The sequence below is a fragment of the Vulpes vulpes genome, chromosome 16 (assembly GCF_048418805.1).
Source record: "Vulpes vulpes isolate BD-2025 chromosome 16, VulVul3, whole genome shotgun sequence".
NCBI classification, from domain to species: domain Eukaryota; kingdom Metazoa; phylum Chordata; class Mammalia; order Carnivora; family Canidae; genus Vulpes; species Vulpes vulpes.
Window position 1 is genome coordinate 24,626,885 of NC_132795.1, and position 27,401 is coordinate 24,654,285.

The window sequence follows — 27,401 nt, forward strand, 5'->3', positions numbered from 1 at the left end:
GGGTCTATCAAATTGTTTTGGGGTAGTATGGGACATTTTAACGGTATTCTAATCAATGGACATGGACTGTCTTTCCATTTCTCTGTGCCCTCTTCAGTTTCTTTCATCAGCATCTTAGGGTTTTCAGAGTACAGATCTTTCACCTCCTTCGTTTATTCCTAGGTATTTTTTTTCTTTTTGATGCAGTTGTAAATGGGATCATTTTCTTAATTCCTCTTCCTGATATTTATACATTAATTTTTTTAACCTGTAACTTCACTGAATTTGTTCTTTAACTCTACTAATAGATTTCTAGTGGAGTCTGTGGGATTTTATATATAAAGCATGTCATCTGCAATTAGCAATGATCGCTCCTTGGATAAACCTCATTGGCTATGATACTGCCACTGTGCAAAGCTAGCATGTCCTCTGCAAATAGTGACAGTCTACCCCTTCCTTTTCAATTGGGATGCCTTTTATTCCATGCCTACTTGCTCTAGCGAGAGCTTCTAATACTATATTAATTAAAAGTGGCAAGAATAGTCATCCTTGTCTTGTTCCTGATCTTTCACTGTTGAGTATGTCAGTTGCAGGCCTGTCATAAGTGGCCTTCATTATGTTGAGATGGCTTTCATCTATACACCCTCTTTGTTGAGAGTTTTTATAAGCCTAAACGAAAGTTCAATTCTATCAAAATTTTTTTCTGCATGTATTGAGATAAGATTTTTATCCTTCATTTCTTTTTTTTTTTTTAATTTTTAATTTTATTTATTTATGATAGTCATACAGAGAGAAAGAGAGAGAGGCAGAGACACAGGCAGAGGGAGAAGCAGGCTCCATGCGCCGGGAGCCTGATGTGGGATTCGATCCCGGGTCTCCAGGATCGCGCCCTGGGCCAAAGGCAGGCGCCAAACCGCTGCGCCACCCAGGGATCCCTATCCTTCATTTCTTAATGTGGTATATCACACTGATTTATTTGCAGATACTGAATCATCCTTGCATCCCTGGGAAAAAAAATCCCACTTGATCATGGTATATGACCCTTTTAACGTATTGTTGAATTCAGGTTGCTAATATTTTGTTGAGGATTTTTGCATCTATATTCAGCAGGGATACGGGCCTTTAATTTCCTGGTGGCATCCTTTTCTGGTTTTGGTATCAGAGTAATGTTGGCTTTGTAAAATGAGTTTGGAAGAGTTTCTTCCTCTTCCGGGGTTGGTGGGTTTTTTTGGAAGAATTTAAGAAGGAAGAGTATTAATTTTTTTTTTAAGATTTTATTTATTTATTCATGAGAGACACATATTGAGAGAGAGAGGCAGAGACACAGGCAGAGGGAGAAGCAGGCTCCATGCAGGGAGCCCGATGCGAGACTTGATCCCAGGGACTCCAGGATCACGCCCTGGGCCAAAGGCAGATGCTTTAACCTCTGAGCCACCCAGGCGTCCTTAATATTAATTTTTTTAGTGTTTGGTAGAATTCACCGGTGAAGCCATCTGATTCTGGACTTTTGCTTATTGAAAGGTGTTCAATTATTGATTCAATCTCATTACTAGTATTGGTCTATTCAGATTCTTATTTCTTTATGATTTAAGTCTTGGTAGGTTGTATGTTCTTGGAATTAACTTTTTCTAGGCTGTCTAATTTGTTAGCATATAATTGTTCATAATGGTTTCTTAGAAACCTTTGTGGTAGCAGTTGAAACAGCTCCTCTTTCATTTCTGAAATTATTTTTTTAGGTCTTATCTATGTTTTCAAAGAACCAGATGTTTTTTTTTTTTTTCATTGATCTTTTCCATTGGTCCTTTTTAAAATCTCTGTTTCATTTATTTTTGCTCTGATTTTTGTTATATTTTCTTCCTCCTATAAACTCTGGGTTTGAACTCTAGCTCTTTGGGGTGTAATGTTGTTTTGGAATTTTGTTTCATGAGGTAAGCATTTGTTGTGAACTTCCTAGATCTTTAGAATTGCTTTTGATGCATCCCATAAATTTTAGTGTGTTACATTTCCATTTTCATTTGTCTCAAGGTATTTTATTTCTATTGATTTCTTTGTTGACTCATTGGTTGTTGTTCTGTAGCCTGTGGGCTAGCCTCTCCATATTTGTGAATTTTCCAGTTTCCTACTTGTAATGACTTCTAGTGTCACACTATCTGGTGGAAAAAATATTTGATATGGTGTAAGTCCTCTTAAATAAATTAAGATCTGTTTTGTGATCTATTCTGGAGAATGTTCCATGTGCACTTTAGAAAAATGTGTATTTTGTTGCTTTTGGATGGAAATGTTCTGTAAATATCAAGTTGATTTGGTCGAACATGTTGTTTAAGGTCAATATTTCCTGACTGATTTTCTGATATCCATAGATGTGTGCTGTTAAAGTCCCCAACTATTATCGTATTGCCATCAATTCCTTTTGGTCTCTTAATATTTTTTTTAAAAGATTTTATTTATTTGACAGAGAGCATGCGCAAGCACAAGTAGGAGGAGTGGCAGAGGGGGAGGGAGAAGCACGGAGCCTGGACACAGGGCTCCATCCCAGGACCCGAGGACCATGACTTGAGCTGAAGGTAGATGCTTAACTGACTGAGCCACCCAGGTGCCCCTGGTCTCTTAATATTTGCTTTATATATTTAGTGTTTGTATATGAGGTGCATAAATATTTCACGTTACATCTTTTTTGGGGAGTTTGACCCCTTACTTTATAACGCTTTTATCTCTTATCACAGTCTTTGTTTTAAAGTCTATTTTGCCCAATATAAGTATAGCTACCCCAGCTTTCTTTTGGCTTCCATTTATGTTCTTCCATCCTTTCACTTTGTGTGTTCTTAGAACTGAAGTGTGTATCTTGTAGGCAGCATTAGATGGGTCTTGTTTGTTTTTTAAATTCAACTACTCTTTTTTTTTTATTGCAAAGTTTAGTCCCTTTATATTTAAAGTAATTATTGATAGGTACGTTCTCGTTTCCATTTTTGTTTTCTGGATGTTTTGTAGTCCCTCCCCCTCTGCCCCGTTCCTTTTTCTTCTCTTGCCTTTTCCTTTGTGGCTTGATGATTTTCTTTAGTGGCATGCTTAGATTCCTTTTTCTCATTATCTTTTGTGTATCTACCTGATGTTTTTGTTTTGTGGTTACCACGAGGGTTACATATATATTAATGACAGCCTATTTTAGATTGATAAGTTTGAACGCATTCTAAACTTCTACATTTTTATCCTCCTACTGCATTTTGTGGTTTTGATGTTACATTTTACATGTTTTTATCTTTTGTATCTCTTAACTAATTACTGTAATTTTAGTTTTACTACTTTATCTTTTAATTTTCATACTAGTTTTTAAGTGATTAATCCATTACCTTTACTCTGTGTGTGTGTGTGTGTGTGTGTGTGTGTGGATATAGTAATTTATTTTTTTTAAGTAGGCTCCCCACCCAGTGTGGTGCCCAGGGTGTGGCTTGAACTCACAACCCTGAGACCTAAACTGAGAGTCAGAGCTTAACCACTGAGCTGCCCACGTGTTCCTACCTTTACTATGTATTTAACTTTACCAGTGTGAGTTGCACTTTCATATATTTTCTTCTTACTAATTAGCACCCCTTTTTTCAACTTTAAGTGGTCTGACATTTCTTGTAAGGCTAATTTAGTGGTGCTCCTTTAGCTTTTGCTTGCTTGTGAAACTCTATATCTTTCCTTCAATTCTGATTAACTTTGCCAAGTAGAGTATTCTTGGCTGGAAAGTTTTTACTTTTAGCACTTTGAATATATTGTGGCACTCCCTCTGGTCTGCAAAATTTCTTCTGAAAAAATCTGATAGTTGTATGGGGATTCCCTTGTATGTAACAAGTTTTCTCTTTTAAGATTCTCTCCTTTAACTTTTGACATTTTAATTGTAATGTGTCTCAAGATGGGTCTCCTTGGGTTCATTTTTTTTTGGAACTCTCTGTTTTCTTCATCAGGTTAGGAGAGTTTCCAGCCATTATTTCTCCAATAAGGTCCTGCCACTTTCACTCACTTCTCCTTCTGGGGCCTGTATAATATGAGTGTTAGTATGCTTGATGCTCCTAAATTCCTTAAAGGTATCTTTACTTTTATTCATTTTGTTGCTCTGATGGGGTGAGTTGTACTGTCCTATCTTAGCATTCACTAATCCTTTCTTCTGCGAATGTAGTCTGCTGTTGAAGCCCTTTACTGTATTTTTCAGTGAAGTTATTGTATTCATTTGCTCTGTGACTTCTCTGTGGTATTTTCTTATATTTTTTATTTTTTTTTAAGTTCTCACTATTCATTCTTCTCCCAGTTTTGCTGGAGCACCTTTATGAATATATCCCTTTATTTATTCATTTTGCTTCACTCTCTGCATTGGTTTCTATGTAACAGTAGTAACAGCCACCTCTCCCAATCTTGAAGGCATGGTCTCATGTAGGAGATGACTTATTTATTGTTCATCCTTGCCCTAACTCTTGATTGTTTCTCAAACCTTTGTGGTTGTCCAAGCAGCTCATTGTACTTTTAATAGTTCTTGAGGGTGTGCCAAGAGCTTACCGTGTCCTAAAGGGAGGTATCTCAGTCAGCACCTATATACAGGCTGATTGGAAGCCAGATCCTCAGGCAGCAGCTTTTAGTATGCAGATATATATAGTTCTTCGGACCACAAGCATAAGCCCTGTTGGCCAATAGAGTCAGAGTCAGGTGATCTGAAGTCCCCTAGGCAATAGTCACAAAGACTGGGGTGCAATACAAGGGTATAAGCTCTATCTGGGGAGATACCAGCAAACTGTGGAGTGAGGGAAAGGGAGAGAATGCCAAGACTGCATCCACTGGCCTTTCTTCCCTGAGTGCACTTCCATAGGGCCCTAGGAATGTGCCAGACCAGAAGCCTGCCCTTTAGTAGGCAAAGTGAAGAGCTAAAGACGACAAGCAAAAGCTAAAGGAGCTCATCACCATTACACTTGCCTTACAAGAAATATTTAAGCTGAAAAGAAAGCTCCTGGGAAAGTGAATAGGCCTCTTAGAAAGAGTGGGGATATGTTTCAGTCTGCTGCCTGAGCAGTGCTCTGGGAGGTGGTATTTGGCCAAGAAGAATTTCTTTGAATGTTACAGTCCATGGATACTTTGGAGTGTGGCAGAGGAAGAAAGTGAGAGCGCACCTGGGGAGTAGGGCAGGCGGGAAGGGCTAGCATGAAAGAAAATGAGTCTGCCAGCTTCAGCAAGGTAGAGGGAAGGCGTGACAAAGGCTGACCAGCCCTGTCTCTGAGAGTATCCCAGCACTTCCTGCCCCTCCTGCAGACACTTTAAGATGAGCAGTGGAATCTCTTCCGCATAAAGTCTGTGCTTCCGTGCTGGATCCTGTGGTGAGTTTATGTGAGCCCTTTATTTTCTTTTTTCTTTTTCTTTTTTTTTTTTTATCTTTTGAACAATCTTTTTATTTATTTTTTTTTAATTTTTATTTATTTATGATAGTCACACACAGAGAGAGAGAGGCAGAGACACAGGCAGAGGGAAAAGCAGGCTCCATGCACTGGAAGCCCGACGTGGGATTCGATCCTGGGTCTCCAGGATCGTGCCCTGGGCCAAAGGCAGGCGCCAAACCACTGTGCCACCCAGGGATCCCATAATTTATTTTTTTATTATTATTATTTTTTATTTATGATAGTCACAGAGAGAGAGAGAGAGAGAGGCAGAGACACAGGCAGAGGGAGAAGCAGGCTCCATGCACCGGGAGCCCGACGTGGGTTCGATCCCGGGTCTCCAGGATCGTGCCCTGGGCCAAAGGCAGGCGCTAAACCACTGCATCACCCAGAGATCCTGAGCCCTTTGTTTTCTTAAAAAGATTTTATTTATTTGAGGGTGGGATATGAGCAAGGGGAGGGGCAGAGGAAGTGGGAGAAGCAGGGAGCCCAGCAAGGGGCTCGATCTCAGGACCCTGGGATCATGACCTGAGCCAAAAGCAGACACTTAACTGACTGGGCCACCCAAGTGCCCCTGTGTGAGCCCTTATGAAAGTCTTTCTCATTTTGCTGAAGCCCTTTGGGTCTCCTAGTTGTGACCCCATTGGATTTCAAAGCCAGGTTTTGGGAGCTTATCTCTTGGGTACAGATCTTAAAAATTGGGGTGCCTGACTTGGGGAAGAAGTTTCAGGTTTGTAAGTTCTCTCTTTTGTAAGGTCACTGTGTCATGAGTGAGGATTATGGTGAGATTGGGTTTCAATCCCACCCACTTCATTGTGGTTTTCTTCTCATTTCCTTAACATGAAGGAGTTGCTCAGCTAGTTTTCAGGCTTGTTTCAGAGGGAATTGTTGCATATGTAGCCAGAGATTCCATGTGTCCATGGGAGGAGGTGAGTTCAGGACCTTTGTACTTTACCATCTGGAACCTCGTCCCTTACTTGTACTTTATTAAAAAGCCCTTAGTCCTGTTTACTTATATGACCTTCAACCATCTGGTTTCTCAAGATTGTTTCCCTTCAGTGCCTTCCTGGGGCCTATACAGCAACTGTATTCTCCCTTTGTATTTTCTTCTCCCTTCTGCCATTTTTGTGGTTGCGTTTCCATTTTATCATAATATATAACATTTGCACATCAGTTCTCTTCTCCTGATCTTTTTTTATACACTGCTATACACATTTATAGATTTTCCATTATCATTTCTCCTCTAACACAGGGGCTGTTTAAATAAGGCCTGCAGGCCAAATCTGACTCATAATCTGGTTTTGGGTGGCTTATGAGCAAAGAATTAAAAAGAAACACATCCAAAAACCAGAATAATATGTGACAGAAGCCATATTTATTCCTCAAAGCCTCTAAGCTTCACTGTCTGGTCCTTATGGAAAAAGTTTGCTGACCTCTGCTCTTGTAATTTCCTCAGGAAGACTTGATGGATGCAGAATTCTCTAAGTTCTCATATGTTTATAACCACTTTTCTGTAGTTTTATTTATTTTGAGGGGTGACCTCCCAGGGCAGGGGCTTGTGGGGAGAGGGGCTGAGGACAGTTACAACCAGGAAGGGTGGGGCCCCAGGGCCGGGAAGGGTTGGTCCATGGGCTGCCAACAGCTCCTGGTGATAGTAGCCCAGCTTCAAACCCAATTTTCTGTAGTTTTGATAGTTGAAAATTGGATGTAGAATTATTGGTTCACTCATATTCTTTGAGCTTTTTAAAAATGCTATGTATCAATTTTTCATTGCTGCTACCACACACTTGGGGGCTTAAAAAAATACAAATATGAACCTGGGGCACCTGGCTGGCTCAGTTGGTAGAGTGCAGGACTCTTGATCTTGAAGTTGTGAGTTCAAGCCCTGTGATGGGTGTGTAGAGCTTACTTAACAAAATGAAAAATAAGAAAAATTTAAAAATAATACAAACTTCCTATCTCATGGTTTCTGTGGGTCAGGAATCCAGAGTGGGGCTAGAATCTCAGGGTTTCACAGGCTGAAATCAAGGTGTTGGGAGGACTGTGCTCTTTTCTGAAGGTCAAAGGCAAGAATCTACATTGAAGTTTATTCTGGTTGTTAGCAGAATTCAGTTTCCGGCAGTTTAGGACTGAGGTCTCCATTTCCAGGGCTGCTTTCAGCTTCCAGATGAACCTGCATCCCATGCCATACCGCCTTCTCCACCTTCAAGCCATGGGGGCACACAGAATCATCTTGTGCTTCAAATCTCGGACTTTCCCTTCTGCAACTAGTTGGATAAATGGCTTTTAAAGGATTTATGTGATGAGGTCAACACTACAGGATAATCTCTCCCTCGAGTCAACTGTGACATATTCTCTAATCATAAGCATGAAATACATCATTTCACCGTAGAGAGATTGATACAGGCAGGTCCTCGGGAGGTGGGAAATCTTGGGCCCTATCTTAGAATTCAGCCTATTGCCTCGCTTAGTGCATTGGTTTACAAACAGGGTGCCAGTTTCTTTTGTCTTTGTAAATAATTTGATCTTTTTATCTGTCGACTTTGATGATATTTGGTCTTTGAAATCTTACAGTTTTACTAGAATATGTCTTGTTGAATCTTTTTCTTCTAGTTTCCTGGTGAGTTCTTCTAATATGTAGATTCAGATATACTTTTTTCTATTTTTTGAAAATGTTCTTTCTAAAGGTGGAGAGGGGCAATGGGAGAGGGAGAGAGGATCTTAAGTAGGCTCCACACTCTGCACAGAGCCCAACGTGGGGCTTGATCTCACGACCCTGAGGTCCTGACCTGGGCGGAAATCAAGAGTTGGACACTTAACTGACTGAGCCACCTGGGCGCCCCTGGGCTGTAGTTTTTAATATTACTTCTGAGTCCCACTCAGGGACTCTAATAACACAAGTAGTATTCTTTCTTTGCCCATTTCCCATTCCATTACTTTTTCTATGACCCTTTTTACTTTTGTTTTAGATTTATTATTTTTAAGTAATATCCACACCCAACATGAGGCTCAGTCTCACAACCCCAAGATCAAGAGTTGCATGTCCACCAACTGAGCCAGTAAAGCACCCTGACCTTTTTTACTTCTTTTTTTAAAATTTTTTTTTTAAATTTTTATTTATTTATGATAGTCACAGAGAGAGAGAGAGAGGCAGAGACACAGGCAGAGGGAGAAGCAGGCTCCATGCACCGGGAGCCCGACGTGGGATTCGATCCCGGGTCTCCAGGATCGCGCCCTGGGCCAAAGGCAGGCGCCAAACCGCTGCGCCACCCAGGGATCCCCCGTTTTTTACTTCTTAATGCCATTTTCATTTCCTTGTTTTCCTGCTTTTCTTTAGTGACTCCTTCTTTGCTCTGAATCAGTTCTCCTTTGGACATCTTGTAACTTATTCCTCATTTATGAGATACTTTTGTCTTTTCCACTGTTCTAAGCACAAACACCTCTTTATTTTTCTGATTTTTGTTCATTTCTGTCTTTAGTTTTAAAAATATGTTTCACAGTGGTTCTCCTATCCTGAAAAGTTTGATATTTGTTTGGATAGTTCACTTTGAAGTTTCTTCTTCTTCATGAGGGTTTTTATTGGGAGCAATTTTCTTCCATTGAGATATAGGGAATTTCATTCCTGACTTTCTGCAGTACTTTTGAGGACTTCACTTTCCTCTTGTTCATGTTTATGGTATTGGGTTGTTTTACAATATTTCTAGTCTACTGACACCTCATTTACGGGTATCCAAAGTCCAGGAGCTTTTCCCAGGGTGTTTTTTTGTGCTTCGGTGGGGAGGTTTTTGTGTTGTGGGATTGAGAGTCCAATTTTGTGGGTTTTTTTTTTTTATTGGCCCTAAAACTTCATTTTCCTTTTCCCTTAATGATTCAACTTCCAGTGGGGGCTTCTCCATTTAGCCTTTTTCTCCTCCTCCAGCAGACATGCATTTTGAAGAGCCACTTGAAATCGTGTCTGCACCTTTTAATCCCATGTACTTGGAAATTCCTTTCCTATAATTCATGCTTGGATTTGTCTGGACACTTTTTTCAGTTCTCCCGGTTTAGGGTACATGTAGCCCTTGTGGAGGCACAGTGTCAGATCAACCGTACAGCCCTTCAGTAGCTTCCTTTTTCCACCTTGATCTGCCTTTGTCTGCTATAAACCTTGTAGTGGGTGGGGCAGGAGTGTGAGAGAGCACACATTGGGATTTGGTGATTTTTCATTTTACTTATTTTTAAAGATTTGACATTTCAAGTTGAACTGAGTGTGGTTTTATGTAGAATTCACTTTTCCTCTCTTGTTTCCTATTGCTTGTGAAGGAATATTAGGAGGTAGGTAGCTAAGCAGCTGCCTCAAAGACTCTTTATATAGGTTATTAAAGGATCAGTTTTAAAAGCTGAGGAAGAATTTGCCAGCCTGTAGCGGTCTTACGCAAATTCTTTGGAGGAAAAAGTGTCAATGTGAAAGGAACCTAGCACCTACTCAGAGCTCTGGGGCTGTGTCAATGACAGTAGTGACCACACTGGTGTCTTTTCTCTGCTTATAATCTAATGACTGTTAAAAAAAATTAATGACTGTTGTGATAAGACATCCATGGTTTTGATCCGACTTACCTTCATTTCCCTTTTCTTCTAGGAACATCACTGAGATTTCCTTTGGGGAACTAGTCTCAGTTTCAGAGGGACACACCTCACCTCTAGACCTAGCCAATTAGTATATAATCTTTTAAGTTACATTGATTGAGGGTGGGTATGTGATTAGCCCATCCAACGAGACTCAGTCCTGGATTTATTAGAGCTGTAAGAAATCTCTCCTGGGGTTGTTAGTAAGCAGAAAATGTTCCAGTCTATTCGTCTTCTATATGTTGTACATGGTTTCTGACCATTTATAAAAAAGGCTTGTATTAGCAAACGGTTTAGAGTCCCTATTGCCCAAAGAAGTCCCAAGAGGAGAACATCTGGTGATGTAGAGCAGTGGAACATAAAGCCATCTCGCTCAATAAGACGGGAAGATCTTATCTTTATGATCACATAGAGATAAAAGAGTGCAGGATAAAAGCTCTTCGGGAGATGCCCAATACCATCCAATAGTTAAATTTCTTAGATATTTTGCTCTTCTTTCAAATTGTATCCTGAGGTAGACCTAATAGCTGTAGTAAGAGCCCTGTCTTCTTTTTGTTAATGGACTTAAATCTAAACTAGGGAATTTAATAAGAAAAAAAAATATTGAAATGTGAAACTATTTTAGAGAACCGATAATCCGTAGCTAGATGTTTTTGGAAGAGTCAGAGTAAACGAGCTCTGGCTGTCTATAAAATAATTGACCCCTAGATAAAAGCAAGGCAAGGAATTGGAAGTCTGTCAGTAAAGAAGCTAGGAGAAATTGCAAGCAAAAAGGTCACTGGGCTAATTGAAACCAGACAACCCTTTGAAATCTAATGATGCCACTCTGGGGGAGATGAGTCCATGATTCCTTGTCTTTCCTCTAAACTCCCAAGCAGAATAGAAGAGCACTTGATACCAGTGTTAGCTACAACTAATTGTATTACTCTGGAACATCAGATCCTTCTGACCAAAATTTTAATGTCTAAGAAGCAGGGCACCTAGGTGGCTGTTGGTTAAGCATCTGATTCTTGATTTTTGCTCAAGTTAGGATCTCAGGATTGTGAGATCAAGTCCTGAGTCAAGCCCTGCACTGGGCATGGAGCCTGCTTAGTTTCTCTCCCACCCCCCTCCCATGCCATGGTCCCCCAACAAGAAGAAAGTTGCCTGAAAAGAAAAGCGAAATGGCTTATAGTGCTAGCGGGTTTTTTGTTGTTGTTGTTGTTTTTATGATAGTCACACAGAGAGAGAGAGGCAGAGACACAGGCAGAGGGAGAAGCAGGCCCCATGCACTGGGAGCCCGACGTGGGATTCGATCCCGGGCCTCCAGGATCGCACCCTGGGCCAAAGGCAGGCGCTAAACCACTGTGCCACCCAGGGATCCCAGTGCTAGTGGTTTTGTCTTAATATAAAAATGACTTTATGACAAAAGATGGTAATAAAATATGAATTTGAAAATATATAGTAATTATGGAAGTTTGAGAGGAAATGAACATTATTTGTTTTGGTTTACTAAAACCATTCAAAAACTGAGAACTTACAGGTTTGAGTTCTTCCTAAGTCTCAATCTGTATCTGATACTTTGGAATCACTGGGCAGAGAGAGAGTTTTTTTCTTTGGGACACCTAGAGATTTATTCTACTTCCAGACAAAATATGCTGCAGCCCTTACCTATGCTCAGATTATGGCTGATGTGACATTAGAGTATCTATTATAGTCTCATATAATTCAAAAATAATTGGGGGCACTTAGTTGCTCAGTTGGTAGAGTGTACAAATTTGGGGTTCTAGATTTGAATGCCATGTTAGGTGTAGAGATTAAAAATCTTAAAAAAAGAAACCCTCAAAAGATTACCAAAGACACTTACTTATATGTGGAATCTTAAAAAAAAAAAAAAAAAGAGAGTCAAACTCGTAGAAACGGGGAACAGAAAAGTGGTTGCCAGGGGCTAAGGGTTAGAAAATAGAGGTTGGTAAAAGTATAGTTTGAATTACAGGATGAATAAGGTCTGAGGATCGAATGTATAGTATGACAATTAGAATCAACTCTATCATATAATTGAAATTTGCTGAGAGTAAAAATGAAATGTTCTTATCAAAATTATATGTGAGGTGATAGAAGACCTTCACAATGTATACTGGATCCTTATGATGTACACCTTCAGTATATTATAATTTTGTCAATTATACCTCAACAAAACTGACCAAAACAAAACAAACAAAAAATAGCCATAGTATCAGAATCCCCAAGGGCAAATGACTCCATAGACTGTTTACCTGGAGCAAAGTCAGAGTCCAGGTTGATTCTTCCCAGAATCAAGATTTCATAAATCTTTTTGTACTAACATGAGAAGTCAGGCCATGTGCTCTATGGGAATTAACAACACAGCAGATGTGATACCATTGCCCTACCCCTTAATTCAGTAGCCACAGCTTAGTCTCCTTGATTCAGAACCACTACAGTTGTCAAAAAATGAGTCAAAGCATCCTCACATCTTATATTAGCATCTCCTTTAAATCTGATGTTACCACATGTGGTAAATCTCTGTTACTAAAGCAAAATCACCCATCATTTTTCTACTAGTTAATAATTATGAAGTATTTTCAATTTCTATTACTATCCATCATTGTAATATCCTTTGAACATATAGCTACAGTAACTGTTTCAATGTCTTTGTCACTTCTAACATTTATGTTCTGGGTCAAATTTTTCTGCTTTTTATGCCTGATAATTTTGGATTGGATAATGCAAATTGTGACTTTTATTTTTTACTTTTGATGGGTGCCATATATTTTTGTATTCCTCTTTTTTAAGAAAAGACTTTACTTATTTGATAGAGAGTGTGCAAGCAGGGGAAATGGGAGAGGGAAAAGCAGGCTTCCTGTTAAGCAAGGAGCCTGATGCGGGGCCCAGTTCCAGGACCTCGGGATCATAACCTGAGCAAAGGCAGACGCTTAATGGACTATGCCACCCAGGTGCCCCTGTATTCCTCTAAATATTCTTAAGCTCTGTGTCAGAATGCAGTTAACCTGGAAATGGGTCATTTGGGGTCTTGCTTTTAAGATTAGGTAGGAGCAGAGCAGTTTTGACTATAGGGCTTACTAGTCTCTACTTCTGAGACCAATACTCTTTAGTATACTCCACCCCCCAATGCCCTGTAAATCATGAGGTTTCTGATTCTGGCTGGTGGGAACTGATACTGTGTGTGTGTGTGTGTGTGTGTGTGTGTGTGTGTGTGCGCGCGCGCTGAGCATTGTTAACTCAGCAAGGGAGGAAGGCCATCCTGCCTAGCCAGCCAGAGCTATCAGGGTGTCTTCACATCCTCACCTCTACATTCTCTTTATAAACCTCAGCAATTTGAGATACCATTTGTATTAACTCCTGAAATCATAAATTGCTTCCCAGTCAAATAATATTCCAGTGGGTAGCTGTTAAAGCACCTCATCATTCAAAAAAAGAAAAGAAAACTCTCAAGTACAACATAGAAGCTAGGTATGGCCTGTCAAAGGAAAGCCTTCAGCCAACATAAAATTAAATACCACTCAAGGATTAGTCAAGGACTGACCAGTGACTGGGGTGTTTTAGTTTAAAAAAAAAAAAAAATCTACAAGGATAAATCAAACCAAGAAGTTAATTTAAGGGATATTTGATCTAATTTTTAGAATGAATTGGCCACATTGGCTATCCATTTAGCTATGAATTAAACCATTCCTTGGTTTGAGCTGAATCAAGTTGACGTTGTCGATAAGAACATATACTTGTAATTCAGTTGCCTTCAGCTTCTAACACACTCCGCAGTCATCACCTTACAGTAGAACTAATGGTATAAAGATCAGTTTGTGCCATAAGCATTCTTTTTCTAAACAAGACAACTTTAGTGAAATTACTAGATCTGTAGATAAGGCTGTTAGTACGCATACTACATGCAGGACACTGTGTTCACAAATCCCACCCAGCCTCGGAGACTAAACGTAATGATGCGTCCAGCGCTGGCTGGACTAAGGTGGTTAACTCGGACCCTTTGGGATGATTCTTTCTCCAGCTTTGGGTGGTTTCCTCCTGTGTGTGTGCTGACTGGGACGCAGCTGAATACTCAGAGGACCTCTGGGACCTCTCTGAAGTTCTCCCTCCGTGCAGCTCTCTCCCCTCTGGGACTCGGTCCTGGACTCCAGCAGTCCTTGTCTCCCTGAGCTCTGGCGCCTCCTCAGGGAGCCCACCGATTTCCCCTCCTTGCAATGCAGGTAAAGTCTCTGAAGGCTGTAAGCTGGGGCGATAGTAGGGTTCACATCATTTATTCCCTTTCTCTCAGGGATCACTGTTCCTTGTTTCATGTCTGGTGTCTTAGAAATCATTGTTTGACTTTTTGTCTGTTTTTTGGTTGTTTTGGATGAAAGCAGAGGCCCACAATGGAACCTGACAAAGGTACTACAGAAACACTTCGGCAAATTCATTACTCTGAATAGGGCGTTCTAACTATAAGCTTTACTAGAAATGATCACCAACATAACTCTACAATTCACTTCTCCGAAGCTAATGTTTAGTATAGCCAACCTAAAAAAACAATATAAAGGTATGTTACACTGACATTATCGATGATGGTACTCTTTGAGGACAATACACAAGTGAAGAAAAAATGCCCCTGTCCTGGATGAGGAAGATAAATGTATTCTTGGCCAGTAACGGTCAGTGTCATGACAACACTCAGGAACAGTAGATTTACAACCCATTAAGGTTGATCATCTCTCCTATGCAGTAACTGGGATCTTTTTTCCTATGAAGAATTCAGGACTAAGGTCAACCGTTCTGTGGGGCTCTTGGTTAGACTATTTCAAGACTGACTCCCTGGCACCCTCAACTGACTATATCTCCTTATGAAGAGTCCAAAGGGATAAATCCCGTAGGAGTTAGACAACGTGAGGCGGCTTTTGCCAGGCTGCCAATCAGTGAGCCCCCACCTCTGAAAGTCAGACAATAGGAATGGATGTGCTCTAATAAACTTACCCCTGAATGCCAATTAAGAGTCTCACCCACATTACACTTCTACAGATGATATCAACCCTCATAAGCCTCTGAAAGTCCTGCCCCAAAACCTTTTATAAGATCAGCAGTCTGTTTCGCTCAGGGAGGAGCCTGCCTAACACCACAGCTCTCCGTTACCAGAGTCAACTCAGCTTTGTCTTTTTATATCAGATAAAGAGTGGTGGGCTCCTCATCCTCTGGGAGTCTTATTTTTGATATTCTCTCCAATTTCACAATTGCTCACTTCATATAGGTCCTGATAGTACCATCAGTAGCTGCCATCACTTGAGCATCAATTAAACTAGATCTTATGGTAGCTGTTTAGGTAGTCCAGACTTAATGTATATAATCTACCACTCAGTATCTAAATTTTTTTTTTAAAAGCTGAATTTATTACTACACTAAGGAGGAGCTACATGTTTCTTGCAGCAGACTGGTATACACAATAATTTGCTTTGTATTTACAGCTTTGGACATTTACAATCTCTAAGAATAGATATATGGGCACCTGGCTGGCTCAGTCAGTAAAGCATGCAACTCTTGACCTTGCGTGGGGCGGGGGTAAGTGCAAGCCCCACCCTGGGTGTAGAACTTACTTAAAACAATAAAACAGAATCTTACTGAAAAGTGCTAAGAAAATGTGCTAATAATTACCTAGCATAAAAGGGTATATACACATTTGTAAGAACCGGTGGGAAAGTTTTATCATTTTCCAGGTGATTCCATTTTCAGGGATTACCTACCGGATGTTATAGCATTTCATTGAAACAAAATATCTTGTCATTTAGTTGCCATATCATCTAGGACCTCACTAAATATTTTGATAAAATATACTTAGAAAAATAGCCAAGTATCATACAATAGCATCTATCATACAACAAATTAATATAAATTTATTGGGTGGAAAATGGGGAAAAGGACGAAAAAGGTGGGGTGGTTCTGTACTGGTATCAGAAAACTCATAAAATGATAAACTCAAGTCCAAAATCTTCAGCCCACATCAAAGACTTCATGTTCTGATGACTGTGGAAAAAGGCCAGCTCTGGTTGCTGGGCTCAGGAAATCGCGGCCGTGTAGCTATAGATGGCACGCCTTTGTCAAGGACGTCACTTTCTCTCTAGTTCAGATTGACACTTCTTGGGCATAAGTTTAAGATTCTGTTTATTTTCCCATCGATGTAGAACAGACTGGCTGGACGCAATATCGTGCCTGTTACCTTGGTCCTGTTGGAAAGAAAACAGACCTAACACTGTTCAAAACTAACTGCAAAGCTGAGGACCCATTTTTGTCTTTATGAATATAATTCATTCATCAAGGTGAGTGGTCCTAACCTAGACAGTTTGAGAGATGTGCAGCTGTTAAGGAAGAAATTTAGTCTGTTTTCTTTACAGTTGATCTTACTTTTTTTTTTTTTAAAGGTTTCATTATTTATGAGAGGCAGAGACCCAGGCAGAGAGGGAGAAGTAGGCTCCCTGCAGGGAGCCCCATGTGGGACTTGATCCCAGATCCCGGGATCACGCCCTGAGCAGAAGGCAGATGCTTAACCACTGAGCCACCCAGGGATCCCTGTTTTCTTTACAGTTTAAAGAAACCTGAAGATTAGCAGGGAGAGTAGCTGGATGAAGAGAGAACTTCTGCCATGAGAAATCCGAGGAGGAACAAATCCAAAATTGCTGAAGACAGCCACGTCTAAATACCCTACCTCTTCCAGCCACCTGTCTTCTCGGGGAAGCCTCTGCAACCGGTTTTTTGTCAGCTCAAGTTGGAGGCCATCAAACCTGCACTTAAACCAGCGATGAGCTTCTTCCAGGTTAGCTGTTATCTGAACATAAACGTGTTATCATTAGAAATCACGACAAAGAAAGGTTTAAGTTTTTTGTGTATCAGTTTCAGAGACTTTTTTTACTCAGATGTTAAAAGATCCAAATTGCAAGTGCCAGGTTTTTGCAACCTATTCGCATGATGTATCTCCCACAGATGAGAGCGGTTTCTGAATGTGGAGTTGAAGAATGCATGCAAGCCTGCTGCTATTCAAGCATTAATTAATATTTTCTGGATGTGAATGAAAGGAAGAGAACCCAGGAGGAAAATAAGAATGAAAGGACAAGGCACTGCCAATGAATATTGGTAGTTCAAACCAGAGTTTGAATTTTTGAGTTCTGTTCCCTAAGACTAAACAGTTCTCCAAAGTTTATACACAGATCTTTCTTTTGGGCTTTATGAAAATAAATTAGTAACAGACTGGACTAGCTTAGTGTAAGTTGCATTCTTTTTATTTCCTTTATCATTAAAACATTTTATACTTCAGCTCCTAAGTACATATTTCCAAATTATCTTTGTTAGACTTCAATGGCCCTTCTAGTAGTCTGACTTCGAAGATGATCCAGAATCAGTATCCATTTAATTGACAAGTATTTACTGAGTGCCTATGTGTGCCTGGCACTTTTGTGTGTATTTGAGATACTTCAGTATTTTAAGGTAAAGCTGACTGGCTTTTATGTTAATAAGGTTGTTTCAAAACAGCTCCAGAACATATCCTCTAGAATAAAAAGTAAAATAACTGTTTCCTCCTTTTGATTATGTTTCCTAGACAGCATTTTCTTTTTTTTTTTTTTTTTATGATAGTCACAGAGAGAGAGAGAGAGGCAGAGTCACAGGCAGAGGGAGAAGCAGGCTCCATGCACCAGGAGCCCGACGTGGGATTCGATCCCGCATCTCCAGGATCGTGCCCTGGGCCAAAGGCAGGCGCCAAACCGCTGCGCCACCCAGGGATCCCAGCATTTTCATTTTTTGATTCTGACATCTGAGAGAGAGGGGTGTATTTCTCTGTTTCCTGGGAGAAGGTAAGTTCCATGAGAGCAGGGGCTTCCTCAGGCTTGTTCACCCTGAGTCTTCATCACCTAGCACAGCGCCCACCCTAGGACAGGTCCACAGTAAATATGTGTGACTATGTATTTGTCCCAGATTAGCCAGGTCCTAGTGTGGGTACTAAATAGTAAGAAAGTAGAGCTCCCCTTGTCATTCAACTTTCAGAAAGCTACAAAGTTCAACTATTTTCCGGGGCTGTTTGTATATCCTAGTGTCCGTGATACCCTCATACCTCCCTCACCACACCAGACAACTTTCTCCAGTGCTCTTTACCAGGAGTGGAGGGAAAGATGCCTGAAATGGCCCCCACACATCATGTTTCCTCTTGCACGGTGAATGGGAAGGGGGGTACTACTTATTGAAACTTACTCTGAGTCATCTAACAATAATGGAATAGTTAAGTTTTAATATCCTGGCTTTTCTAGATGTGGTAACTGATGAGTTAAAATGGAACTTCCTCAAGGGTAAGTTGGCACTCAAAACTCCTGTGTGTCGGAGTGCATATTCCTTTTAATACGCTGTTCTGACAGTCACATTATTTCTATGACTTAATGGCTATAAAAGGGACACATGACCAACTGACAACACCATCACTGTATACCTTAAGAATCTATTTTCTTATCTGGAAAATGAGGAGTGGTTGTGTCAGACAATGATTTCAAAGACCCTTTCCAGCTCTAAAAGTACCTTTAAAATGCTTTAGAGAAAGCAAATTCACAAATTAAAAGGGCCTTCGAGGGGTATCTGGCTCAGTGGGAAGATCAAGCAACTTTTAATCTCAGGGTCATGAGTTTGAGCCCCATGGTGGGAAGAAAGATTACTTAAATAAAAAAATAAAAATAAATAGGGCCTACTTTACATTTCTAGTTATTGACTAAACAAAGAGCTTCCATTTTTATTAGTGATGTCAAGCCATAATGCATTAAAATCTACACACATGCTGGTCTTCCCTTCTTATATTTAGGGGTAGAGAAATGGACTTGAGGTTCACTCAGGACTTCAGCATTCTGTTATCTTTTATCAGGACACAGAACCTCAGTCTAAAAATTATTCTTCATAGTAGACATTATAGACATTAGATTTAGTAAGTTGTTATTGCCTGACAACTCTGTTAATGAAGGATTTTACCTTGACTTGAAGGTTTCAGGGTTGCTGTGTCGGAGGACACCTGTCTACGTTTCTATGCCCATAGGTCTGGCTTACCTGTTCTGATTCCACACTGGCTTCTTTCAGCTTATGCTCTGTTGCCTCTTTACATTTCTTTAGGTGTCTGATAGTTTCTTCCAATTCCTGAACATGTGATACAAAGATTTTTAGAAACTCCCAGCATCCCATATGGAGCCCAAAGCTTCCATGTTGTTATAAATCAGCAACAAAATTAGGAAAGTACCATGGGGTGTGCAACCAAAATACATGATAAGAACTGTTCCTCTCAGTAGTATACATAGATGCATACGATGACAGATTTTGACTGATTTCTGTATTCTCCTGAGGAGAAAGTGATCAATATCTTTTTTCCAGAATGGAAGGAATGCTTTTTTAAGGAGACCATGTCTGCTGGAAGGCAAGAGCTTGATGGTCTCTTCAAGTCCCTTTCCAGTGACAGAACGTCACGCTCTTCAGGAGGCTGGGGAGAGTTTCAAGTCTACCACAGTAACAGGCATATCTGAGCTTCAGGGAAGAACCAAGGCACAGAAAGTTCCCGAAAGACAATGGAATTAAGTTCAGGAGTCCTACTTAGGAACCAGTATTTTGCACACAGGTGAGCATTAGCTCTTCTCTGGGAGTGAATATTTTATAAATGGCGAGCACGTGCCATATTCAAAGCTCCAGGCTTCTTCCTGCTTGCAGATTTGCATCTCTGCTACAGAATCTAGAAAGTCTACGTGCTCTACTGTGGGGTTTCAGTCCAAGTCCCCCACCGCCCCTCTCCGAGGAGGCCTCTTACCCGGCACCGGCTCTCCAGTTCCTGCCGAACATTCCGCTCTGCCTCGAGTCGCAGCTCTTGCTGTTTGTTCTGCGCAGACGTCTCATATTGGCTCTTGGCCAGCAGCTGCATCTCCTTCTGTAGGTTAGTCATTTCAGACACGAACTTCTGGATACTCAAGGACTGGTGGGGCACAGAGAGGAAAGCAGTTGTCAACCTGTCCCAGGCGGAGATTTTGTGTGAAAGGTAATGAAGTCTGTGGGAATCATCTACCTGTTCATAATTTTTTTTCTGATATTGATCCTTAATTAGCTCCATCTGCCTCAATTCCATTTCTATTTGCTGAAAGTAAATGTGGAGATAACATAGAAAGATGATTAGTGGGAAAACTGGCTGGCCCTTTTGCCTACAGGATGACAGGGGGAATCCCATGAGACCCATGCCTCTGCTGGGCTCTCCTTCCCGCTGGCCCGGGAAGAGCAGAGTCCTGTACAGTCACAGTGGAAGACACAGAGGGAATCCACAAGGGCACAGGGCAGCTGCTGAGAAACCACACACTTACACTGCAGTATCTCTGCCGGAAAGAGAAACAGCCCCCTCTTAGACTTTGCCCACTCCCCGGGTGCAGCTATAATTCCCAGAGAACACAGGTGCTGTTAGGACTCTGGAACCATCTTCACCAGACCCCACCACCTGCCTAGATCCTCATCAGACACTAAGGAAGTGAGGGGAGACTTAGCGTTTCTCATACAACCTTCATCCTTTCTATATTCTGAGTATTATTCGCCTTCGTCGACAAATGGAGCTTGATTTGGGCCTTTTGATTCTTTATTTTCTCCTTGCTACTGTTCAGGACCTTCTCCAGCTCTGTCAGTTTCTGCCGCAGCTCGCGGTTGGCCCGGGTCACCTCCACTGATCTGAAGTTGGCTTCATCAAGGGCTTTCTTCAGCTGGGGAACACAACGGGAAAATGTCATCGTTTTCACCTCTCATTCAGTAAGAGAGGCTTATGATGAGGCCTGTCCCCATATTTCGTTCTCTTTGACCTTTCTTTTAAAGGGGAGGCTAAGTGAGGCAATGATAATGATGTCTGATTAAGAAGATTTGTAGAGCAACAGTCTAAGGAGTTTTCATCTTTTTTGTTTTTCAAAAATTTTAACACTAAACACAATTTTTCCTAGAACAGATAAATATTGTAAATACACGTTCATCATTTGTTTTTTAAGAGCATGACTTTAGAGTCCAACCTAAGCTTAAATCTCAGCTTTAGCACTTACTAGCCAAGTAATTTTGGATAGTTAACTTCCCTAAAGGCTCAGGTTCATCACTGGCAAAGTATGCAAACAACCTATCTCCGAGGATTCCTAGTTAAATAAGATACAGTACAGGAGGAGAGCCTGGCACACTTGCTCAGCTATAAGCTTTTCTCTTCCTTCTGTCACTTGTGACCTCGTGTCTAGAGAATTGAAAATTAGAAAGTAATTCATACTTGCTAGTTACTACCACTGCATAGATTTTTTTGTTACACTGCCTTCAGTTTTCAAAGATTTTAATAAATCTGTTTAGTGAAAAAATACCATAGTGAATATTGTTGGAACCAAGACAACAGCCCCAAACAGAGTCCCTTATGCTAAGCCCCACGTCACCAAACCAAGATTCAATTATAGTTTTGACTTTCCCAGAAATGAACTCTTAGACGAATCTGTCAGCAGTTGCCTGACGACCACTCGTGCGGTAATCTTCCCAATCCTGCCCTCCCCTGAAAGAAACTTTGCAATAACCAACTCAAGTTAGTGGCAGTAAAATGTGTTCTTGCTCCCTTCTGCCTATAAAAGCCTTTCATTTTGTACAGCTCCTTGGAGTTCTCTAGCTGCTAGACTGGATGATGCCCAATTTGAATCAATTTCTGTTCAAATAAACTCTTAAAAGATAAACTGAGGCATGTTAAATATTGAACAGTTCTGGTGTCAGAAAAAAGGAAGGAGGGCAGTGCTCCCCAGGAGCAACGAGCAACCAGGTCTGTAGGTATCCCCAGCTTCCTTGAGGTCTCTGGAGGTCAGGCGTCAGTCCCTCTTAAATCTTAGCTCTGCAGCTTTTGTGGTTGCAGCTGTTGGACTTTAAGCCTTTCTTTTTCTGGATGGGGTCCAGTGTGAGGTCTCAGGTGAATAAAAACTTAAAGGCTGAACAGACAGATAATTTTGAATTATAGTGGCTACCATGGAGAACTTTCAACCTCAATAAGCTTATCCATGTGTGAGGTACTCTAGACAAGCAAAGACAAGCACTTATAAAGGGTAGAAGGAAAACTGTTTTTCATCCTCTGTGGTTTCTGGTGACTAGGATGAGACCTCCTGGAATCCACCCCCTCACCCCCATCCCCCTGCTGCCCACTTGCCCAGAACCTACAGATAGGATCTGGGGAAATGAGCAGAAGCTAGCAAAAGACAACAGTTCTCCCCAAAATCAGCTCTCTCCGTTTCTCTCTGTGGTGTCTGGTTGAGAAAGAAAGGTAAAGTTTCACATTGTCCTTTCCTTTCCAAATTCAGACTGACAGACAAAATTATATCTTTGAATTGTGTCTTTTTAATCTGCTTTCAAGTACTCACTGGTTGTTGATCTTTCTTCCCTGGACGGCTTATGCCTTCTTGTTATCTTGTTTTGTATCCTGAACTTGGCTTGGGCAACCACTAGGTTAGAGGCTCTAAAAATATGGTTGGACAGAAATGCAGGTTCTATCCCATCTGACTGCTGCCAGCCAGGACAATTCTCTTGGTTATCTTTGGGAGTGATTCTAGAGTTTGGGTGGGGAGTATTTTTTGCGCCCTTTCTGGGGACCCTCTTGCATCCATGAGGCTATTCAATATTGCTGGGAATATTTACTGTTTGTCCTTGCTAAAACCTAGCAAGATCTATGAAACCATTTTAAGTAGCTCTATGGCCAGAGGATGGCCATATTCAGAGCCTGCTAGACTTTTAAAAATTCCTTTCTTTTCTCTGCAATGATGGCAGTATGTTTCGTCAACAGATGATACTTTGGGTCTGAGTGAAGCTGAGGAGGAAAAAAAAAAAAAGGTCTTTCTCCCCTCAGCTAAGATGAAACCATACCTAGAGAGAAAATTAAAGCCTCTGTGGAAGGATTTACTAAATTCCAAAGGCACACAGCTCTAAATCTCGAACATAGGAATCTTTTGATTTCCATCTTAGTTGAAAATCTCCCTGATAATAAAGAAGCAAATTGAAGATTGTGTAGTTGGATGGGTGGGTCAGCCTGTTTATCATTAAAGGCTGCAACCCAATTCTTTGAGAAATTAAACACTGTACTTGTCTTATAAATTAAATGTACAAGAACAGAAACTCAGCCCTAGAAACAATTCAAAGCTCATCTATTCTTGTTACCAAACCCCAAACCTCCCCTATTCATCTAAGGCTGCAGATACTGTAAATGATCTGTATTTAGGGAACAAAAATCCTCCTTGGTGGAACTTACATTCTCTTTCTGTGCCTTTTGAGATGTAAATATCCTACTTGGGTCTTCTCTAAGAATGAAGACCATTCTCATGAAGAGAAAGGAAAAAAAAAAAAATGGAAAAGATATTTTGAAAACTAGGCCCATGAAAAATCTTAAAAGTCTCCTTCACAAATACGAGTCAAAAGCTTTAGCCTGAACCAATAACCTTAGCTTTATCAAGTGTACGCTCAAATAGAGAAACTAACCCAAATGTTTTTGCAGTTAACATGATCTAGGATAATCGTCAACAAAGTATCCATGTCTTCAGAATTACCAGCATTAACTGTAATACTTCTGTTTTACCAGGTTTACTAAGTCAGATAAACTCATCTATCTCTGTTACAGAATTTGTCAGCAAGAAATTTTCATGAGTAATCTAAACATAATTGTCAGATATAGTATAAAATTTTCCAAAATCTTTTTGGTATCTAGAAACCTTGAAATTACCCTAAAACAAATTAAATGATGGATATTCATTGAATATCTAGATCATTTCCAAATAAAATACCAAAACATGAATTACTAAACATAGGTTTACCCACTTTGGCTTCCTTTTAACAGAGAAATTAAAGATATTTGTGTCTGTTAGTAAACATGTTTTGTGCTAAGCTGGGAAGTTTACTATGAAGAAGAATATACTTCTAGAAATTAAGGAATTACTTATTAAACTTGCTAACCCACAGAATGTTAATTGTAACATACTCTACAATTGCTTATTAGTTTTCACTAGGAATAAGGATTCTAAGTGTTAAGAATTCTAGTCAATATGTGTAATTAAAATTACTTCAAAATAATAGAGGTGTGGGACGCCTGGGTGGCTTAGTGGTTGAGTGCCTTCCTCAAGTCCCACATCGGGCTCCCTGCATGGAGCCTGCTTCTCCCTCTCCCTGTGTCACTGCCTCTCTCTGTGTCTCTCATGGATAAATAAAATCTTTAAAAAAAAATAGAGTTGTAAGAAAACTGTGTAGGAAAAGTTGTAAGGAAAGTAAAATGACTGTTCCAAAATGAGAAAGAGGGATGGATAAAAAAAAAAGTTGGTTTGTGGAAAAGGAATCTTGAAAAGGGAATTTTATGTGTGGTCGAAATAGCTAAGTTAGAATGGATTTATCAAGTTTTTAAAGAATGAATTTGGCGCATAATTAGAATTTGGTTTTTTCTTTACTAAATGGACAGTTTTTGGACTGCTGGTTTGTTCTTGATAAGAGGTTGTGGAAGTGGGGTTTTTTTTTTTTTTTTTTTTAAATTTTGGGGGTAATTTACCTGAAAAACAAAGATTTTGCATCTTAGCAAAATAATTTACTGTGCTTCATATTGTCTTTTATCAGGTCTTTGACTAATACTGAGAAGACTGGATTTTCTTAAGAGCTAAGTATGTAACTTTCTGTATTTGCCTTTAAAACTTCTGTTGTCACTTTGTTTAAATGATATTTCATAATAATTTGTTTAGTCATGTTTTGACAACTTTCCCAAATAAAATTCTAAATGGAGTCTTTTTGATCTCAAAATAACTTTGAGATTTCCCAGAGGGTCCCTAAGACAAAATCTCAAAGGATTTGTGTTTCACTATGTAAAAGAGAAATGTCAAACTAATTAGGTTTATATGATGCTAAATTACATGGGAAGCATTGTCGAATAAGTGATGATAAACCTTATATTTGTACAATATGTGTTATTAATATAAGTGTTCTAGCAATTGTAGGAAATTCTTAAAAATTTAATGTGTCCTTTTATCAGTCATAATTCTAGTTATTATCTTAAAATGCTGTATATCACAGACACAAACAAATTTCCTTGTCAATTCCATTACAGTGAACTCTCATCAGATCTTTACTTTTTTTAAAGATTTATTTATTCACGAGAGAGAGAGAGAGGCAGAAGCAGGCTCCCTGTGGGGAGCCCAACGCTGGACCTGATCTTGGACCCTGGGATTACACCCCGAGCTGAAGGCAGACGCTCAACCACTGAACCACCCAGATCTTTTAAACATGAGCATATTAAAGTCTTTTATCATTTACCAACAGCTGTTGTTATACTCTGATACTTTTGCAGAAGGGAGATTCCTGGGAAGGATGCTACTATGTATAGGTGCATATTTCACAATTGAAGAAGGCTCCATCTGACATCTGGTCCTATGTAAGTATGTTGTGGAGGCCTCAAAATCAAACTAAGAAGAAGAGAAGTAGTGGACACTGGGTTAGACTGCTTGCTCCTAAGACTTCAGATCAAGAATGTTTCTTTCTTTCCATTCTTCCTTCTCTCTCTGACCATCCTTTTTTTTTTTTTTTTTTAATATTTATTTATTCATGAAAGACACACAGAGACACAGACACAGGTTGAAGCAGGCTCCATGCAGGGAGCCTGACACGGGACTCAATCCTGGGACTCCAGGACAACACCCTGGGCTGAAGGATGCCAAACCACTGAGCCCCCAGGGATCCCCTGACCATCCTTTTCTTAATTCTTACACCAAGTCTTTATGATTCTTTTGCCCACCTTTCCTTGCTCTGACCTGCAAAAATAATGCCATTGCAAAGGGCCTAATCCAGTCTTCAAACAACTGGTGATCCTGTAGTTCTGCCCATCACATACTTCTCCCTGATTTCAGTGCTTCAAACTCTGCCCCCTGTCCTTTGTATCATACTCCCTACACCCAAGGGTCAATTTCTCTGCTTCTGGTTGAAAATGCCAACCCCAGGGAATCTTGAATCTAGGTTCTATACAAAGAAAAGGACAAGCAAAACTAGAATAAAACTGGTGTGGTCTACAGACTTGAACTTTACTTGCCTCCATTGCTGTTGCCTTTCCAATGCTGAGCCACAGACTGAAATCAGGACTTACCAGGAGGCATTCGTGATTCAACGTTAGCTTCCTTTGGCAGATCCCTAGTGCCTTGGCTAGCAGTAAATGCAAATGGGGGCACAATCAGAAACCTCTCCTTAACTCAAAGGTACTGCAGAATCTGCTGATAAATAACTGCCCAGCAAAACCCCTAGACTCTGCCTGAACTTGTTCCAGATAATAGAAGAAATTAGCTGGATTGTCTTTCAGCTGAGCAAGGAAGTGTTTGTGCTGTGGCCTCAACACCACACGCTGCATTTAGACTGACACTTCTGGAGAAGCTGAGCCTCAGCTACGGAAGATCACTGAACAAGCTGGCTGGTTTAAGAAAGTGACTCCTTCGGCAGAGTCCTTCACTTACTTGACTCTGACTGACTGGGGTCTTGGGACCACGGCTCCAAAGGACACTCTAGACATTGGGAATTATCCTTATAATAATCAGAGCAGTCTCTCTAGTGTGCTGGATTCTCTCAAAACCTTGAAATGCATGATCATGGGTGCTAACCACCAAGCAAATGGTCTAAGACAGGTGGGTAATCTGCCTGGTAAGACTCCTGTCTTCCCCTAAAGGAAAGTACCTTGTAATAACCAGCCTGCTCTTTTGCCTGATATATCTTATCTCTGGCTCCTGTCCGCCTATGAAATCTTTCATCTCATTCCGCTCCTTGGAGCTCCTTTTTTTTTTTTTTTTTTTTGGAGCTCCTTTTTATCTGCTAGATTGGATACCATCTGATTTGGACTGAGTTTTGCTCAAATAGAGTCTTAAAAATATATAGTATGCTTCAGTTTATCTTTTAACATTACTTAAATCGTTTTACAGAGCCCCTATCCTCCTCCAGTGCCCTTAAATCAGTGCCGCTTGGTTTTTAGGAAGAGGTGGTAGTGGAGAAGGGAGAAGTACTCTGGACAGCTGAGAGCATTTGACAATGTACAGTTATTTGTACCTTTTCTTTCTACACTAGCTCATTCCTTCACATCCTAACTTCAAGCCACATGCTGGCCTCTTACTATCACCCAACTGACTTTCTGTTCGATACTCCACCATTACCTCAATCACAGCTTTGTCACAACTGGGTGTAAGCCCTAACAACGTAACAATAACCCTGTACTTATTACGCTCATGCACTGTCATAATTACATATATTTTCAAACTTAAACAAACAAACCCTGGAGAGTAGTTACGAAGATTTCCATTTAATGATTGAAGAAATACAGACACTGAAACTGTCTGCAGACAATCAACACCTTGTTAGTAAGAGGCAGAGCTGGGACTTGTGAGT

At 40.4% G+C, this 27,401-nt stretch overlaps 1 protein-coding gene, 1 long non-coding RNA gene and 1 other non-coding gene across 11 annotated transcripts in view; 2 read left to right on the forward strand and 1 right to left on the reverse strand.

Moving 5' to 3' along the window:
* Nucleotides 1-27,401, forward strand: part of LOC112922910 (uncharacterized) — a 38,163-nt gene that overhangs the window by 3,135 nt on the left and 7,627 nt on the right. The window contains exons 2-8 of one of the 2 annotated variants that reach the window (XR_011997712.1): nucleotides 16,563-16,791; nucleotides 16,959-17,237; nucleotides 17,607-17,824; nucleotides 19,371-19,611; nucleotides 19,683-20,022; nucleotides 24,609-24,652; nucleotides 25,126-26,650. This is a non-coding gene — a long non-coding RNA (uncharacterized lncRNA). Of the gene's footprint in view, nucleotides 1-16,562; nucleotides 16,792-16,958; nucleotides 17,238-17,606; nucleotides 17,825-19,370; nucleotides 19,612-19,682; nucleotides 20,023-24,608; nucleotides 24,653-25,125; nucleotides 26,651-27,401 lie in introns of those variants that run through there. The other variant, XR_003235543.2, reaches the window with a different exon arrangement.
* CCDC150 (coiled-coil domain containing 150) overlaps nucleotides 15,850-27,401 on the reverse strand; it is a 78,382-nt gene continuing 66,830 nt past the window's right edge. For 7 of the 8 annotated variants that reach the window (XM_072740985.1, XM_072740990.1, XM_072740988.1 and 4 more), the window contains 6 exons: nucleotides 20,531-20,725; nucleotides 20,050-20,118; nucleotides 19,798-19,959; nucleotides 19,053-19,139; nucleotides 16,684-16,803; nucleotides 15,850-16,204 (listed from right to left, as the gene is read on the reverse strand). In XM_072740985.1, the coding sequence (XP_072597086.1) occupies nucleotides 16,088-16,204; nucleotides 16,684-16,803; nucleotides 19,053-19,139; nucleotides 19,798-19,959; nucleotides 20,050-20,118; nucleotides 20,531-20,725 (750 nt within the window). In that variant the 3' untranslated portion in view covers nucleotides 15,850-16,087. The remainder of the gene's footprint in view (nucleotides 16,205-16,683; nucleotides 16,804-19,052; nucleotides 19,140-19,797; nucleotides 19,960-20,049; nucleotides 20,119-20,530; nucleotides 20,726-27,401) is intronic. The other variant, XM_026002623.2, reaches the window with a different exon arrangement.
* LOC112922956 (small nucleolar RNA SNORD56) lies at nucleotides 22,770-22,822 on the forward strand. The gene has a single exon (XR_003235566.1). It is a non-coding gene; the product is annotated as a small nucleolar RNA SNORD56 (small nucleolar RNA).